The sequence below is a fragment of the Lonchura striata genome, chromosome 19 (genome assembly GCF_050655825.1).
Source record: "Lonchura striata isolate lonStrDom1 chromosome 19, ASM5065582v1, whole genome shotgun sequence".
Lineage (NCBI taxonomy): Eukaryota > Metazoa > Chordata > Aves > Passeriformes > Estrildidae > Lonchura > Lonchura striata.
In genome coordinates this window covers 8,204,482-8,222,906 of record NC_140721.1, presented here as the reverse complement: position 1 = coordinate 8,222,906, position 18,425 = coordinate 8,204,482, and the positions used below count along the sequence as shown (strand labels likewise).

Below are 18,425 nucleotides of genomic sequence, written 5' to 3'. Positions count from 1 at the left end.
CTATGGGTTGGTGCAATTTAGGAGCTCTGTGGGGGAAAAAAAAAAAAGAGACTTAATTGGCAGAATTTCCTTTCAGGTGATCTTGAAAATGCAACAATATTTTGGGAGCTATTTATTACATTTGCAAACTCACTGAGATTCCACATAATCAGTGATCTGTGTCTGATTCAGGTCCTCAGGAATCAGACACACAACCCCTGTGACAGCAGATCCTCATCCCTCCCACACATCAGCCACTCTGCCAGATATTTCTGCCATGTTTCCAGCTGGAGGGACACAAAGCTCGTCTGCCTGGGCCACTGCCATCACTACAGCTGCCCAGCCATTGTCTCGTGACCGTCACACACAGGAACTGATGGGATCTGAGTACTGCCAGCATCCATCCTCTCACTGCAGGGCAGCACCACAACACCAGGGGAGGGCCATCCAGCCCGAAAGGGAGGATGCTGTGACAGGGCAGCATGAAGCATCTGTATTAACCCCAAACCAAAGCCATGTTTTAGAAGCACAACACTGAGGAGTCCAGAATTCTTGGTCTCTCTTCTACAGACAGGGTGTAAAAGCCCCAAATTTTGGGTGCAAGATACCTGCCAGATACCCCACAGTCCCCAAACCCACTTTCCCCAGTGCAAGAAGGAGTCGAATACTGATAACCAGACTCTTCTCAGATGGGAACACATTAAAAGTTTATTTCTAATAATATGTAATTGTTACAGTGTGTACCTGTCATTACTATAAAGCCAATAAAAACAAACACATACAATCTGAAATCTCCTCATGCGAAGGAAACAGGATCTGTGACTTGGCTCTCAGCCCAATCATCCCAAGAACAAAGCCAAGAGAACCACCTTAGGATTTACCAGTGTTGGAGTTTGAACCCCATGTCCCCACAAGCCTAACAGTGTGAGTCTGCTTTGGAGCAGGTACATTAAAATCTACCCCATGAAAAAGGAAATTAACAGCAGCTTTGACCAGATGCAGTGCAAGTGCCTCTGCAAACCCATATCCAGAAAAGAAGTTCACACCCTGGCATCCCTGACAGGGAATGTAGTGCTTTATAGATACTCACATAGCTCGAGCTGGGACTCTCTTCACAATCACAGAGACATTCTTTGGGATCTGTGCATCATCAGAGTATTCTGAGAACAGCACAAATGCAGAAAAAGTATGAGTCAGTTGAGAAGAATGGATATGAACACGGAATGACATGGCACATCACAGAATCCCTTGAGAGCTGTAAAAGCCAGTTTTGTATGCACCACTGTGTTTTTCCGCCCTGGCTTTTGTCCCCAGGGCAGAGCAGGCTCCACACACAGCCTGTGGCTGATCAGCACCGCTGCCCCTGGATGGCCCCGGGGCCCGAGTCCCACTCACCTTCACTGGTCTCAGCTTTGAGGATCTGCAGGTCGCAGTTGGCCACCTTCAGCCTCTCGCGGGCCATGATCTGACGCTTGAGGTCACCCACAGAGATGCTGGGGCCACGAAATGTGACCACATCGTAGCTCAGCTTGGAGGAGAACTTGTAGTGGACACTGGACATGGCTCTACAGTCCCAGCCCTGACCTGGCTGGGGTGGCTGGGGCACCTCTGCCTCGCTGTGCTGCCCAGGGCAGCCAGGACAAAGCCACGGCGCTGCCACAAGCACTGGGCACCCACCCAGAGCATTGTGACCTCGTGGTGTGGTGGCCTGGAGCCATGGAACCCCCAGAGCTCTGCTCAAGAGGACTGTCATCTTCAGCACAGCCGGAGCACAGGCACAGCCACCATGGTGGTGGCACTGAGGAAGGCCCCATGTCTTCCTCAACTGTCCTTTCTGATGAAGGCTAGATGTGTTTATCGCCGTGCCCTTTTCACCTTTCTCCTCTAGGCATGTGCAGTCTCTTGTTGGCTGTTTCAGCAATTTTCTCACTGGTTTCAGCCAGCTCCGTTCTTCATTTTTTCAAGTTCTATTCCCTATTTCTTGCCAAGTTACATCCTGGGTGTCTAGCTTGTGGCTAAAATTTGGTAGCTCCTATAGTGGTTACAGGATATCTTATTCTTGCCCAAATATGTCTAGGCACAGTGCTTTTAACCCTTTCACTCCCAAGACCCTGCACTGCACAGGGTCAGGGAGCTGCTGGAGAGACAAGAATGCCTTACCTACCTTGAAAAAAATAAATCAGGGGATATCAGGGGTATCTGCACAGCCTCTGTTACAGCTCTGGGATAAGGCTGCATGGACAGTTTTCACGGTGTTGTCATCAGGCACATGTAATTTTTTCTGGAATAAAAACAGCACCTACAAACCTCACCTGCTCTTGAAAAGAATTTAAAACTTTCAGGTAATCTTGGTAGAGAAGAATTTTAAATCCAGGAAAAGCAAGAGCCAGGAGTCAAAGGGAAAATTATTCCAGTTTTTCCCTGTATCTTAAGCAGTTAGCAATACGTCTCTATAAAGGAGCTGCAGCCCCTGGATGCAGGGAAACATGGCAGTAGGAGATGGATGTTCCCTTGCTCTATGAGCAGTGCTGGGGCAGGGTACATGCCACAGGCAGTCAAGGAAATTCCCAACTGAGAGGTCGTACCATGAAAAAAACACTGAGCCCTGGCATAAATCTGTCCAGTCCTGCCTCATGGGCAACAGCGTAACTCCGTGATGCTCAGAGCATCCATATGGACATGGTGGCAACACAGGGACAAGAGAGGCAGGGGCTGGAGGGTGGCAGCTGCTCCTGGACTGATTCACTGCCTTCCCCATTTCCATGTACTCTGAAGGTCTGTGGTAGATGACCTGGAAGGAAGGAGGATGATCCAATCACAGTCCATGTAAAATGAAGGTGGCACTGCTCAAACAAGGATGGATCAGTGCTGAGGTGCAGGGAGGTGGGTCTGGCACAGCACCCTGCAGCACTCCTCACCTCAGTGCATTGTGGATATGTCAGTGAGGGACTGGGGAGACAATCAGACAGAAAAGAATTGTGGATTAATAAATAGCACAACCACTCTGAGGCTTGGGAGATACTCGATGGAGGAGCTGCCCAGCCAGGAGATGGTGCTGGGCTTGGCTGTCCCCACCTCTGGCATGGGGTGCACAAGAGCAAATGCCACTGTGCTCCAGCTCAGCTCATCCCCAGGACAGCTCTGCAGCTTCCCAGGCACTTGCAGAGCCCAAACACAGGTGGCTCAAGATCACCTGGGGGTCAGGGCAGGGGGAACAGGGCCACAGCCCTGTGGCCCAAACCCCTTCCAGCTCATGATACTTTGTGCACTGCAGAACACCCTGAACACACCCCAGGATGCCCAACTTCAGCCACAGAGTTTATTATTTAGTAGGAGCTCACCACACCAGCAAGCCAGGACAAGGGGGATGGTACATGAATACAGATGTGGAGGAGTTACACAGACAGATTTGTACAGCTTTTGTACAGAGGAAGAAAATGAATCAAATAACAAAATAGACATTAGCAGTCAAACTTTTTTTGGTTTTTTTTTTTTCTTTTTTGTCTCATACTAATAAAATCTGATAGCCAAAAAATGACTAAGCTACAAAATTGTAATACATACTGTATGGGTAAAAGGTTATCATCCATTTATACATCTAGTATCTTTTTTCTGGTAACTTACAGGAAGCCTATAGGATCTTAGTGTATTAATAACTCCCTACAGATAGTGCTGAGCTGCTAAAGCTGCTGAATAACAGAGTATTGGAATTTTCATTAAGACTTTTACAGTGCCATTTGCATTGTTTTGTTTAATGAAACCCTTCTGCATTTCTACTGCAAGTCAGAGGAGCTGCTGGTGGCTGGGGGGGAGGCAGGAGCTGTAAGGCCTTAGTTGGCAGCTTGGCACCTGTCATTCCAAGAGCTGTAACACCCTGGCAGCTTGGTACCATCATTCCATAGGGCACCAGCATGGTGCTGCCCTTGCTCCAGCTCTCTGGATGCTGCAGGAGGGATAAAGCTGACATTCCCAAGCAAGACTGATTCTTTTCCCCTTTTGTCTTGAGAAACAAAGAAGAAATCACTCAATACTAAGTCATGTCCATCACAGAGGCTGTTTTTTTTCAGTGGATAAGGGCTCAGCTCTCAGCAGAAAAGCATCACTAACTGTCAGGGTAATGCCACTGGTTGTGGGGGCTGCTCCTTCCCTCGGAGCCCGTGCTCCAGCTGCATGTCACCTCCTGCTCCCCTCCCTGCACCAGTGCTCAGGACCCATCTCCAGATGGAAAACCAGCATGGCATTCTCAGGCTGGGGAAAGCACAGCCCTCCCTTCCCAGCTCTCGGGGATCGAGGTAAGAGCAAGGCTGAGGCCAAAGGGGGAGTGAAGGCACAAACAGGAACCAGCCCAGACCAACAATGGGACAAGGGCGCATCACCGCTCCAGGGCCCCAGAACTCTCCCAAAGAACTAAGCCAGTAGGACCAAGTATTGTGAAGCACGTTATACACCACCACATAGGTAAAAATAGCACTTAAACTTACAAATAAATAGAGGGGATGGGGAATCTCCCCCTTGTCCTTTCCAAGTTTGTCCCTAGTGTGGTCTCTTACCACCTCAGAAGGGCAGCCAGAGGCTGCTGCCCTGGGGAAGCCTGAGCTAATTTTGGAGAGGGAGGAAGTGAGTGAGTGAGTGCAACCCCCCCTGGCCCCTTACACAGGGCTGAGCTGAAGCCCACATGAGCACACAAATATCCTGTTGCCATGGTCCTGCACCCCAGTGGGTGGGGGGCTTCAACCCTCAGCCCTGCAACACAGTGACCACAGAGCCTGCACAGAGAGCCAAGCAGTGCCGACAGCTCCTGGCTGATCCTCAGGGCCCAGCACAGTCATTTACAGCCAGAGAAGACCATCAGCACTAACTCTGAACCTGGTTTGATCCCCTCTGTTCCTGTTCTGCATTGTCTCCCGAGCTGAATGGGAAAAGCCACAGGTCTGAGCTGCGCTCGATGGCCTCTGGGAAGAGGCAGAAGCCAGAGACTCTTCCAGCCTGACAACTTTGGATCTGATCAACAGAACCAAATACATGGTCCCCACAGGGACTCCCAGGAGATCCCACTGTACAGAGCCAAAAGGAGGTAGAAAACACAGATATCTCTGCTGCAGGTGAAGGCAGCTGGTCACAAGTCACTAGAAGACCCATAAGGGAAAATAAGTTACAAACCAGAATGGGACCTTCCTCTTGCAAGTGCCATGGAAGCCCACAGAGTCAGCAGACATGGCTTCAGAGACCATCCAGCAACAAGAGTATTTTGGGAAACATCAGCCCTAAATTCTTAAAAATAGCCGTGAGGTATTCACTATTGAGGGCTGTAACAAACAAAAACTCTCTCTGGGACTTTCCAAAATCACTTAGAAGATGAATATTCAAGCAGGAGGGTTTTGGAGACTACTCCTACAATCCCTTGGGAAACTCCCAGAGCTAAGCAGAGATGTGGCAATCTTTCTGGTGATTTGTAAGAGCTGAAGAAACACTTCCGCAAGGCAAGATGGAATCCTACATTAATTATTTCCAGCCAGTTCGATCCCACGCTCTGCCTCCTGCTACCACGTGCAGATTTCTGCTGTGATTTCTGACCTCCTTTATTTTTCTGAATTCCCCTTCCTCTTCCATCCTCCTCTGAAGGATAGGAGATCACCAATCTGCATCAGGTGAGAAGGGTCAAGCATTCAGTGTCATCCTCCTCATGGTAAAATTACAGTCATGAAGTTCAGGTCTTTCCCAGGCTGCTTCTGGCTGCCCATCCTTCAAAGAAGGAGTCTGGCAACCCACTAAGAAAAAGTGACACAACTTTGTGGGAAATCAGGGCAAAAAGCAAGGGAGCTGATGTGCCATCATGTTCACCTGCTGGGGGTCTGGCTCAAAGCTCCTCTCTCATCTTTTCCTTTCATAGATGCCCCATCATAGCACAAGAAGACTGGAGGAGTTGGGCACTAACTGGGAGAAGCCTGGAAAAATATTGCTGTGACCATTCCCTGTGCTACTGAAGAGTCAGTCAACCTCAGCTGGGCTCTTTCACACCTTTATGAGCATGTTGTCACCTTCCTCTGCCCTACTATCTCTTGGGAGCCATGGTGCAAAGTCAGAGTAAAGCCTTGGGAAGAAGGAACAAGATCCTCTGCTGGTATGGACACAAGAGCTGTGTGCTCTGGTCTTGGATTGCCTCTGCTCCAAACACTCACACTCAGGTCATGCAGAGAGGATTGCTGAAGCCATCAAAGTCAGGCTCACAGCAGCAGCCTCACCTCATCCATCTCGGGTAGCAGGAGATGGGCATCACACTGAAGAGCCAAGGACAGCTCTGGAAAGCACCAGGCAACCACAGTTAGCTGTTCAATTGAACAATTGTTTGTTCAATGCATCTGTCCTGCACTGACTAACCCCAGCATGGAGCTCCAAGGCCAGCAGTGCTGAGATCCAGCATCTGTGGAGTGCTGAGCTCAAAACAGAGCCCATGAACCCCCCAGGAGTGAGGGGGACAAGCAGGACAGCTGGGCTATGGCACAGGGCTCAGCAGGCCTGCTCAGAGATCTCACTGCAGGCAGAAAAGCCAACTACACCCAGGCAAGGTATGCCTGACCCCAAACTCAGAGTCACCACAGCTTCTTCCCCAAATGGCAGGGGAGAAAAAACAAAATAAATATCCCTCTGAAACTGGATTATTTCCCATGACATGCTATAATACAAGAACTAAGTGCAGCCTCTGCTCTAAACAGTGATGTCTTCCAAGAGGGAGGAGGGGAACATGTCCCCAAACCTCACATCATCAGCCCAGCAGGTTTCACTCACTTGTGCAGGTCCTCAGGACACCAGGGTTTGTGAGAGGGAGGGGACAGACCCCGTGGGAAGGTGCAGCCTATGGGCACATGCTTTGAACACCACAGGCAAATCCCTTTGCAGCTCCTGTGGGGTTGCTGGGACCCACTGACACTTCAGCCACAGGTCAGGGCAGCTGTCATCCAAACCACATCAGCTGGTGGGACAAGGGCAGCTCAAACAATACAAATTCCACAGTCAAAACCAATACAAGTAAGAAACCAAACCCAGAGAGGTCTTTCTGCTCCCTCCTGGAACAATGGCTGTCTTGGAAAACTGGACTCTGGGATTGTCCTGATAACATCAGTTAGTACATTATAAACATTGTCCTGCTTTAAAGTGAAAATACTGTGTGTGGTCTTTTGGAGGTGCTAAAGCCAGATGTGGTGTTGTTTTTCCTGACTGTGCAGAGGAGCTGATACTGGCGTGAAATGATCCTTTTCACCTCTTCTCTATCAGAGCTTCTCCTAGAAGAAAACAGATCTTGTTAGGCAAAATGAGGACAAGCACAGAGGCTTTTTTTGGAAGAGTAGAATGCCCAGTATGGGTAGATGAAGTCTGCTGTGGGAGGCCAGGACAGCATGTCCCACAGATGCCACCCATGTAAAGGGGACAGCAGAGAGCTGAGGCTGAGCAGGTCCTAGCAGGGGCTGCCAGGAGAAGTGTGACACAGCACTGACCCAGGAGACAGTGGGGAAGCTCCCTTGGACTGCACCTCTGTGTGCCACTCACCACCACCTTCCCCATGGCTTCAAGGGGTTTCTAGTAAGGTCCCCACCACAGCAGGCAAGAAACCACATGAAGCAGATACTGTTTTAAACAACATTCTGCTCAAAACTTACCTCTTGCTTGTGGGATTTATCCTGCTGGTGAATCCCATTAGCAGACCCAGAATTTCCAACAGTCTGCAATGGAAAACAGACAACAACACTTAGTGAAGAGGGACATAGATCCTGGTGGTCTTGCATACAAACACTGAAATTTGGCAAGACTGCCCTGTCCTTCCTTAGCTGCCCACTCCACACAAGGAAAGGAGGGTGCAAAAATCCCACCCCACTCCTGGGAAGAATCTTCCTGCCCTCTGCACCCTGGCTCAATCCCCCCGTGCCAGACTGCATCCCTCCCAGCTACCAAACATCCCCCAAGCTCCTCCTGGACACAGACCCACTATTCATCCCACCTCTTAAATACCAAAAACCAAATCCAGCCAAGGGCAGTGTTAGCTGCAAAGCACAGCGCACACTGAACATCCAGCACTGAAAAGAACATTTGCCATTCCCCATTTCCCATCTCCGGGGACAAGTCTGGCAACCCGGACAGGCAGTTCTATCTTTAAAAAGCACAAGAACTTTTAAACATTTATAATGTTTCTCTAAAGAGTAGTATAGGGCCCTTCAGCTTCCCAAACATAGTACAGCCAGCGCAAGCAAGAGAAGAAAGCTGCAGCCTGAAGCCCCAGCATTCCCAGTGCTGGGTGCTTGGGCCTTGGCAATCAGAGTCACATTTGCTGGTGAACTGCTGGTGGCATTGCGGGGACACAAGACAGCAGGGTCCAAGAGCCCCAGTTTCCATCCTCACTGGGACCATGAAGGTGCAGAATCAACCCTACAGGACAGAGGTTTAGCTTGATCACTAAAACCAGGCAGAAATTCAAACTAAGCTCTGATAAGAGACTGAGCTGTTTGCCAGGCAGTGGATCCTACCTGGATGGCAAGAATAGTGCTGGTGCCAGGGCTCAGCACGTCCCACCACAGGCAATTGTCTGCAGCTCACCCAATCTGGGCACTGACCAGCCAGCTGATATCAAAAATCAGGCTTGAAGTCTGGTCTCAGAACATGGTCACAATAATGAACAAAGTGGTGCAATTTGCTTGAAATTAAAAGGCTCCCAGATGGAATCACTAAAACTCTTCAAGAAAAGAGTCTGACTACCAAATCCTTGTTATTTCCTGAAAAGCTGTGGGTCAGGTATCTCCCAACACAAGAAGAAGGCAAAGGTTTTCTTTCTGCCAAGGCAGATAGCTGGGCAACAGCTGCTTCCATCAGAGAGGACACAGGAGGTTGGAAGGTGGTGCAGAATGAGTTAGAGTGGGCATGTGGCTTCTGGGGAAGAACTATCAATCCCCTAACTATAGCAGCAGAATTTGTTTGGACCAGCAATGTCCTCAGCCTCAGCTTGAAAGCCCCTGGCTAACAGTTTTCCTTCACAAGGGGAAGGGTGCACAGATTTCAAACCAAAATTAGGAAGCTTTGATCCAGACCTTCCTGTAAATAGCACTTAAAAAACCTGACATCAACAGAAATTTGAAGCCTGCCTTCCCACAGTAATCCTCTGCTTCTCTGCACCTTGGATTGTAGTTGAAGACGTAATGCTATTCTGTCATGTCTCTACATTTTCTTAAGCATGATTGTAACAAACTAATAGAGGGATATCTTAGCTGACCTCATTCCAATTCACTTCAGGTGAGATTAGTCATTTTCTAGAACTGAAGAAGGAGAGATGGGAATGCAAAAGGGAAGATTTCCCTTTCTCAAGAGACTGTGCATTAAAGCAAACAGAGAACAACTTTCCCCTACCACAATGCATTTGCATTTGACACATAGCAAAAGTCATTCTGAAGGTCCTGACAGGATTATGACACATCCTGGACTACCACAAACATGTCAGCACAACTCCATCAGTCCTGCCTGGTGCTGGCAGATGCTCCACTGCAGGATAGAGGAACATGTGTGCAACACACAGATGTTCAGTGAGCCAGCAGATCTTTCAGGGTTGCAGTTTTTACCTTGCACCTTCCTGACCACCTCCATACCCATACCACTGCAATGCAAATAGTGTTTAGTGTATCCAGAAGAGACTGTTGTGGGAGGAGAAGGCTTGAAACCCCCCAGATCACCTAACACAGCGTATCTGCACCTGCATCAGTGAAAAAAAAAAAAAAATTCTCTGCGCATTCTGTGTCTAGTGGCTTGTTCTGTACTACCCTAAAGTGTCTACTTGAATGCCAGTTGTAACTCATTCTTGCAAGAGAAAGATATTTTTCAGCTGAGAATTTAAATAAGCAAGTATAAGAGAAATAACAGTGCACCTGAGCTCCAAAAAACAGTGCCTATTTGCAGACCCAAGAGAAAATACAGCTGGAAGAACATTCAAGGACATGAAACACAAAGCTTGGCACAAGGGGCAGGTCACCTTGCAGGAGGAATCGGTGAGGGCTGAGACTCCACAGGTATGAGATGAAAAAGCCAAATGTTGAGAGTCAAGCTATTTGTACCCTTCAGTTGCATAAAAAAAGATGTAATACAGTTAACAGAAGCAGCTTTTCTTTAGTCGGAAGAAACAAAGGGAGATCTGAGGAAGTTGTGGAGAGAAAACAGAAACTGGAGTGGCAACATTAACAGTCCATCAGCAAACTCACATCAGACACCAAAGGTGGTAAGAGAGCTGGTAAGAGAAACAGAAAGCATTTTCCCAGAGTCACCTGCAAAGTTTCTGCTTAGGGACACACAGATAAATCTCTCAAAGAAGAGGGATGCCAGAAAAACCTCACCACTGAGTCACAAACACATGGAGCCAGAACATACTGTACACATAAAGAACAGTTACTCGCAGTGCACTTTCCCCAAAACTCCATGTTTGGCAACCATTCCCTGGAGCACAGAGGGATCTGTGATTACCAGCTAGCAGGGATTTTACAGCATTAGGCTCCATCTGGCACATCAAGGCCTTCTTAGGTTGTTCCCAGCAAAGAAGCGACCCAGCTGATGCTATCACCCCTGAGCACAGGGCCAGATGCCAGGGTGCTGGAGCTCGCCCTAGCTTGGGGGTGGCTCCGTGTGGTGGAAAAGTCTCTCCTCCAATCCGAGCTTCCAAAGAAAGGCTCAGCAGTCTCTGTTGTTCGGTCTCAAGGCAGTTTATTGCAAGTTATCTAAAAGATTTTCTCCTCAGGCTGCTGTGGTTTGCTCACAGCTCAGGCAGAGGCACACACACACCCTGACATCCTCTCTGACTCCCGACTGCTTCTTCTCTCCCCGCCCAGGGCTGCTGCTGTCTTTTATATGGTACGTGTTACATGTTCACAGTTTTTCCCCAATGCCTATTACCTATATTAAATGGTGCTTTTCTATCTTTTATATGGTACATTACGTGTTACATGGTTACAGTTTTCCCCAATGCCTATTACTATATTAAATGGTGCCTTTCTACTCTAAACCAATCTGTGAGTGCCAACATCACCAAGAACATGGAGGAAAGGAAGGAGAAAGAGGGAGGACAGGGCAGGCCCAAATCCCAAATCCATCTTAAAACCTCTGACCCCCATGTACAAAACCAAACCCCCCCTGTACAGGACTTAAAACCCCCCTGTACAGCACTTAAAAATTCTTTCCTTTATTTTGTGACTACTTCTACTCTAATATCTAAACTTTTGTGACTTCTTGTTCTTCCTGCAAGGTTGGTAAATCATTCCATGGCTCAAACCCAAAATCACAGCTGTTTCCAGCTGCCTGCCAGGGTCTCAAATGCTTTTGACCTGGACCCAGAACCTTCAAAAAGCATCTGAGGGACATTTTGAGTTCCCACACCAGGAGACTGATGAGGGCTAAGCAAGGCTGTTTGCTGATGTTGTACCTGTGTTTTCTCAGAGGAGAGCCTCATGGCTTCCATGAGCTTCTCCATCTGGTGTCCCTGCTCCAGCGCGTTGCGCAGCACGTCCTCGGTGCTGACCAGCCGGTGCTGCAGCCGGATCACCTCTGACTCGCAGGAGGGGTCGATCAGGGAGTACCGCCGCTGGTCCGTCACCGCCTTCTCCTTGTCCTTAAGGCACCAGAGGGAAAACAGGAGATGTTATATCAAAACCAACAGCTGCAGAAAGTCATGGTAGAAATCCACACGATGCCTAACCACGCTGATTTCAGCAGCAGGTGCGGCAGAGCACGGCTCGTTATCAAGAGACCAGAAGCAGCTCCAGTTGGTTCCCAGCAGTTCAAATAAATTATTGACATCTCAGCCACTGGAGGACGCTGAAGTACACGGGAATTTAAGGACACTGCTTATTCTTGGATCAGAGAATATGTAAAACACGTGGGGTGGCTGAACGACCTTCAGTTTCTCCCACAAATTGTAGCCCTATTTAACCATGGATCTAAAACCTGTGCGAACAGAAAAACACTGGAGAAGGACACAGCAGGCTACAACTTCCTCACGAGGGGAAGCAGAGAGGCACACACTGATCTCTGCTCTCTGTGACCAGGGACGGGACCCAGGGAATGGCTGGAGCTGTGTCAGGGGAGGTCCAGGATGGAGATCAGGGAAAGGTTCTTCCCCCAGAGCGTGAAGTGCTGGGCACTGCCCAGGCTCCCCAGGGCAGAGGGCATGGCCCTGAGGTTGCCAGAGCTCCAGGAGCCTTTGGACAATGCTGCCAGGCAGATGTGATTGTTGGGGTGTCCTGAGCAGGGCCAGCAGTTGGACTTGGTGATCCTTGTGGCTTTTCCAACTTGGGATATTCTGTGTATTCTGTGACATATGACATGTGGATATCTTTGCTGCATAATGAGCTGCTGCTAAGCCAGGCCACAGCTCCGTCACTGTCAAGAGAATTCCCATCAGATGCTCAGCAGCACAAACGAAAACACAAAGACCTGAAGCAAGAGTGAAGGGCTCAGATCCCCCACCCCACCCCGCTCCCCTCAGCAGTACAGAGCTGCCATGCCCAGGATGGGTTTTAGTGCCCTCACCAGCACCACCAGCTTCTCTCGAAGGCCCTTGATGTCATCCTTGAGCTTCTGCTCCTTGAGACGCCACTCAGCTTTGTGCACTTCGCGGCTGAGGTCGCGCTCGGGCCCCGGCGAGTGCCGGTTCGCCTCCAGCAGCAGGGCCCGCAGCTCGTTCAGGCTCCTGCAAGAGACAGAGACATCCCCAGAGCCCACACACCACTGCAGCCCTGCCGGGCTCCCTCCCACCTCTGCTGCAGAGCCAAAGAACGGCCAGTGAGCAAATCTGAGCCAACTCCCACCACTCTTCTCCTGTCCCACTTTGGCACCTGCCCAGCCCTGCCTGGGAGCAGCGCGGCCGCCTCGTAGGTGACTTCAGCATCCACACTGAACTGAGCTGTCCTGCAGCTCCTGGCAAGCACTGAAAGGGCAGTGCCTTTTGAGAACTCACAGCCTCTAATTCAAACCAAATTCACACATCAGCATCTCTAAAGAACTGACTTCAACAGTGTAACCCTACGTTTCTCTGCTGGCCATTACAGTACCCAGAAAGAACATGAATATTCAGAGCCCCTCTGTCTGCAGCTCTGTCCTCCAGACCAGCACACTGACCTCTCCTTCTTGAGCAGCTCCTGGCTGATCAGGACCAGTTGCCCTGAGGCATCATGTGTTTTCTTGGTCAAGGCTTCCAGTTCTGTTTCCAACCTTTTCTTTTCTTTGAATATTGAATCAGCCTTCTTTTCTGCTGTTTTGCATTTGTTTTCCAAAGCTATGAGAAGCAGAGGATTCAGGGGAAGAAAGGTCACTTAGTCCTTTACTTATATCCCTACTTTTTGCCTTTTCCCAATTCCTACTCCTAAAACCATAGACCTGATTAGCTCTTGACTGGCTGGACTTAAGGGGAGATCTTGGAAACAACACACCCAGCTTGACCAACTTCTGCTTCATTAGCTCTACACAGAAACAAGCCCAAACCCTCCCTCACAGGACACTAATATCTGCTGCAGTTTGTGTCCAGTTCCTGAATTAAATTCTAACAGCAATAGCCATTCAAACACCAGCAGCAGCATGTTTTACAACAGCCTATTTCAGCTCTGGGCTTTTGTTCAACACCAGGCTGTAGGACAAGCAGGGAAACATTGCATTCCCACCAACACTGGATTAGGGAAACTTACCACTTACTTGGGCCCTTAGAGTTTCAGTCTGGGTCACCAGGGATGACACCTCTTTGTCTCTTTTACTCAGCTTGTCCTGGAGGTCTGTGCAGGAATGAAAAGACAGGGATGAGAGGCTTGGAAAATGCTTTGTGCTAACTGGGAAGGTGTCAGGTGCACAGCATGGGTCAGGGTGCAGTGGGCACCTTGGTGGTACACTCCTGTTGGCACAGAGACTGCATCTCACCACACCTGGAGCTAGGATGCACTCTGGGAAGTTGTATCAGACAGGGTTAGGAAAGCAACCTCCAAGGAGGAGGGGGGAAAGGCAATAAAACATTAATTAAAAAAAACCAAAATGAACTTTCAGCACATTTCTTTGTGTCACCTCCTACAGTGGAAGGCAGAGACTGTTTCAAAAGAAATGTGTTCTGGAACTGATGCATTTCCATGCTCAGCTGTAGACCTGAAGTCTGATCCTTTTGTGGCTTAAATCTGACCTGGCTGTTTTCAGAGCATCTTTCTGTGCTTATTCAGTGTGGAAACAATGCACATGTGGACTGGGTGGCCATTCAGAGCAGTGGCTGCTGGATCAAGTTAAGCTCTGCCATCACTAGGCAGGAATTACCTGGCAATCAACAAAGAATTTGGTGTAGAAACATAATTTGGTTTGGAAAATAACTTAAAGATCATCTTGTTCCACACCCCTGCTTTGGGCAGGGACATCTTCCACTGTCCCAGGCTGCTCCAAGCCCTGTGCAACCTGGCCTTGGGCACTACCAGGGATGGGGTGTAACATGAATGTGTTCTACAGAACATTTAATGTCTGGATTTTACCTGCTGTAAAAATCTGTGATGAGATGGAAATGCATCTATTTCCCCAGATTTGTCTCCAATCTGCACCATCTGCATGGAGAGTATCTAACACAGGTAAAAACATCCATCCCTGCATATGCTCAGCTTGATTAGAAGGAAAAAACAAATCCAGACAACAAATGTCGTTTGGCAAATTTTGACAGATGAAATGTCTTCCTAAATCCCTGCCATGCAGCCATCCCTGCAAGAGCAGAAAGTTAGGAGAAGGTGCACGAGTCATTAGAACAGGGTAAAAATAGCAGCTTCATACCTTCCATAGTCTGCTTCATCTTTATCTTTTCTTCTGAAATATCATTAGTCTCAATCATCTGGAATAAATGTAAAATATAAGATATAAACTAACCCTTTACCCAAAGATAAGCAAAAGTTAACAACCACAAAGCCCCATCCAAAGCAGAAGGTATCTAATTTAGGATGTTTTACATCCTTCCCAAGGGGGAAATAAAGGCTTTTTTGAGGAGCCACTTGTCCAGCTAGGTACTAGTGAGGCTGACCAGAGTGCCCACACACAACCACAGCTGAGAAAACAGCAGGATTCACCCAGGAGGGAACAGAGCTCCCGTTTTTCCCCACAAGTTCTGGTTCAGCTCTGCACACACAGAGTGATGGAGGAGCTGCTGTCCCTCAGACCAGGCACCTCTGGTCAATCACAGCAAATACCCAACTGCAAATGCTCTCAGCATGCAGCTTGGGACCTACCAGTCAACAAGTTCCTCAACTTCTGCAGAACCTAGCTGTGCCCAAAGTTATAAAAACATTGATAAAATAATAATTTATTAGAGAACTAATGCATTCATAAAAATAGTAACAAGCAAATGCTATATCCATACAGGGAATTCTGCTTTTTTCCCCCACCCTCTTTTCAATATTGCAATGAAAAGCCAGAGACTAGAGAGCTTCCAATGCCAAACTTCCTGTGGCAGAGGCCACAGCTGAGCCCTTCACACCTCTTCCCATCCAGCAGCCTTTGCTGGGACCTCAGCACATGCCCAGACCCAGCAGCTGATGTGGCCACCACAGTCAAGAGCCCCAAGGTCAATTCTCTGAACTCTGGGCTGTGGGACAAACAGAAGCAGGAGAACCTCCAGAGGAGAAATATGCTCCCTGATGTACTTTTGGTATGGAAAAAACTATTTAACTGCTCCTGGGAAGCACAGCTGTGGCTCTCCCTTGAAGGTCTAGGAAAGACTGTCACAGGACATCTTTGATTGTTTAAAATACTTGGACAGTGAATACTGCAGTCACTTGAAATGAACTAAGCCAGTTTTAAATAGAACTTGCCCCATGATACTCAAAGGCTTTCACCCATGCATTTCTTCCCATATTCTCCTGATTTTAATGGACACATAGTTGAAATAATTACTTCAGGACTTCCCTGGTTCTAAACCAGTATCAATATCCCCCAGAGCCCTTCCATTTATCTAAAGGGCTCTGGAACAAGCCTCCAGCTTCTTCTTTTCCATTCATTCCTGTTTGAATATTGGCTATCATGTGTTACATGTTGTAATAATAATCCCTTTCTCCCAGGGTCCTGGCTGTACTTATTGTTCCCAACTGTCCTTACTATGTGGAACATCTTGGAGCAACCCTTCAAACATTATTAATGCTGGAGATTCCTCCTTGGCCTTTGCCTCTATTGTCCTCAGTGTGACTATTTAAAAGGTGTGGAGTTCTGACTTAGACAACATGGAATTCATGGGCTTGACTTTGCTCCCTGGAGGTGCAGCTGGTTTCAATGGGCCGTTCACATTGGGAAATTAAACACAGGCATTGAATTCATTCCATTGGCATCTCTGTCTGGAACAGAAACTACATCTCCAGTGACATTTCAACACGGTATTCTTAAGATATGCACATTTTACAGCTTATTTTTAATTTGCTGCATCCCCACAGGATGTAAATTGGGTTTTTCCTCATTCCTCATGCAAAATCCAAACACAAATAGGGGCCCAGCCCCCCATGAGTAGCAATCTCCCTGCTCACTACAGTGCAGAACCAGCCACGATTCCTTGTGCCACACACAATGGCAGGATGATGCATCCTGTGGCAAACAGTTAAAAAAAAAAAAATACTACTTAGACACAAAGGCCACAGTAAATTGACCCCTTCATATTACTACTTTTATTTTAGCCTTCCCTGGTCTCATATTCAATCAAGCATTTTGTTTCCCCAGCCTGGTTCCCTTCTGACCCTTGCTGGCAGCTTTTTCATTATAACCCTCAACATCAGCATTTCCCTGTCTCCCATTTGGGCTGTGAAGCCCCTGCCCTGCTCCCCCAACCCCATCCCACAGCTCAGCCATTCACTGCACCTCTCTTGCTCCAGGTGCTGAGCAAGGTTGACTCTTTGTCCACCCTATCCTCCTAGCACCCCCAAAGAGTCCTGCCCAGTAGCACACCAAGCCTGCTGCAGCTCCTTGGAGAAGCACAACTGCATTGCAGGAATGATGGTTTTCCAGCCCAGAACTCTGCTTGCTCAGGATGAGAGCCCACCCTGACAAACCATGACAGCCCTAGTCTGCTGCCACAGCAGCCTCCAAACCCAGGTGTGGCCCCACTTGCTCCTTTTTCCTAATTGTCCCACTGTCCTGGCTTTCTAGAAAGACACCTTCAGCATGGAGATGCAGTGCAGAAAGAACACTGTGAGTGGAAGAAAAAAACATCCAGATATTTGAAGCCTCAGAAAGCTGCACAAGGCAATGGCTGAGGAGTTACCAACAGTGATTATAAACAAGCAAAATGACCCTAAAATCATACATTTGCATGCTGAGAAGGATGCAGGGCTTCCATGGACTGCAGCTTGTTCTCTAAGACAAGCACTTTTTCCTGTAATCTTTGGATTTCCTGTTTGCTGTGGGCTTCTGTTTTCTGTAATGTTTCATAGTCCAACATCTTCTTTTCAGCCAAAGATATCTGCTCTTTCAAGAAAGCTATTGCTTCTGTCTGATCTGTATATTCACCATGAAGTTTCTCCAGTTCATGCACCCTCAGCTCAGCGTCTCGACACTTGTCCTTCACATCTTGGAGCTCAAGAAGGTGCTGACTGCTTTTGGTTTCCAGTTGCATTTTCCAGTTGCTGTTGCTTTTTTCCACTTCGTCCAAAGCCTCCTGCAGCTTCAGTTTGAGACTCTCTTTCTCCTTTATGTGGACAGCTGTCTCAATGTCGTGCTTTGCTTTCAGGTTCTCCAACTCAAGCTGGTGCTCCAACTTTATACTCTCCACCACTGCCTTCAACTCCACAATCTCCTTGTGCTGGGTGTCAGGACCTGAGTTGAGCGTGGCTTTAAGGTCCTCCAGAGACTTCTGGTGGTCAGAAGCTAACGTGTCCAACTTGGACTTCCAGTTGTCCATGAGCCCCATGTTCTCGTTAGTGGCTTGCTGAACTTTATGCTTTAGGTCAACGATCTCCTGCGAGTACTTCTCATTGACAGATTTCAGCTTCTCCATCTCCTGCTGATACTTCTTTAGTGTCTTCTCGTACTTCTCCTTCAGCTGGCTGCTCTCCTTCTGGTGCTCCTTGTTGGCAGACAGCAACTGATCCCGCAAGCGGAGAGCCTCCGATTGCAAGCCCAGGTTGTGCTCGGGGCTCTCTGCTTGGTGGGAGCTCTGCAGGCACTGCCGGAGCTCGTCCACCTCGCTGCGCCTCAGGCTCAGCTCCTCCTCCAGCTGCAGGATCCTGGACTGCTCCGCCACCGTGGTCAACTGCAACACGACACAACACAAGGTCAGTGCATCTCCCATGGCCACACCTTCCCGTAATAAGCGTTCTCCAGTGGAAATAAATCCAAAGCACGTTAGTCAAAGTTCACATGAAGAGGTAAAGGACACCTGGTACCCTCCAACCTGAGCCTGGTTTTGCACCAGGGTAACCAGCACTGACAGCTCACAGTTA

At 48.4% G+C, this 18,425-nt stretch overlaps 1 protein-coding gene across 4 annotated transcripts in view; it reads right to left on the bottom strand.

Moving 5' to 3' along the window:
• Positions 1-3,284: 3,284 nt before the first annotated feature.
• Positions 3,285-18,425, bottom strand: part of CLIP2 (CAP-Gly domain containing linker protein 2) — a 75,939-nt gene continuing 60,798 nt past the window's right edge. For all 4 annotated transcript variants that reach the window (XM_021551041.4, XM_021551039.3, XM_021551042.3 and 1 more), the window contains 8 exons: positions 17,291-18,235; positions 14,785-14,842; positions 13,680-13,763; positions 13,117-13,273; positions 12,529-12,688; positions 11,423-11,608; positions 7,635-7,697; positions 3,285-7,259 (listed from right to left, as the gene is read on the bottom strand). In XM_021551041.4, coding sequence (XP_021406716.1) covers positions 7,248-7,259; positions 7,635-7,697; positions 11,423-11,608; positions 12,529-12,688; positions 13,117-13,273; positions 13,680-13,763; positions 14,785-14,842; positions 17,291-18,235 — 1,665 coding nt within the window. In that variant the 3' untranslated portion in view covers positions 3,285-7,247. The remainder of the gene's footprint in view (positions 7,260-7,634; positions 7,698-11,422; positions 11,609-12,528; positions 12,689-13,116; positions 13,274-13,679; positions 13,764-14,784; positions 14,843-17,290; positions 18,236-18,425) is intronic.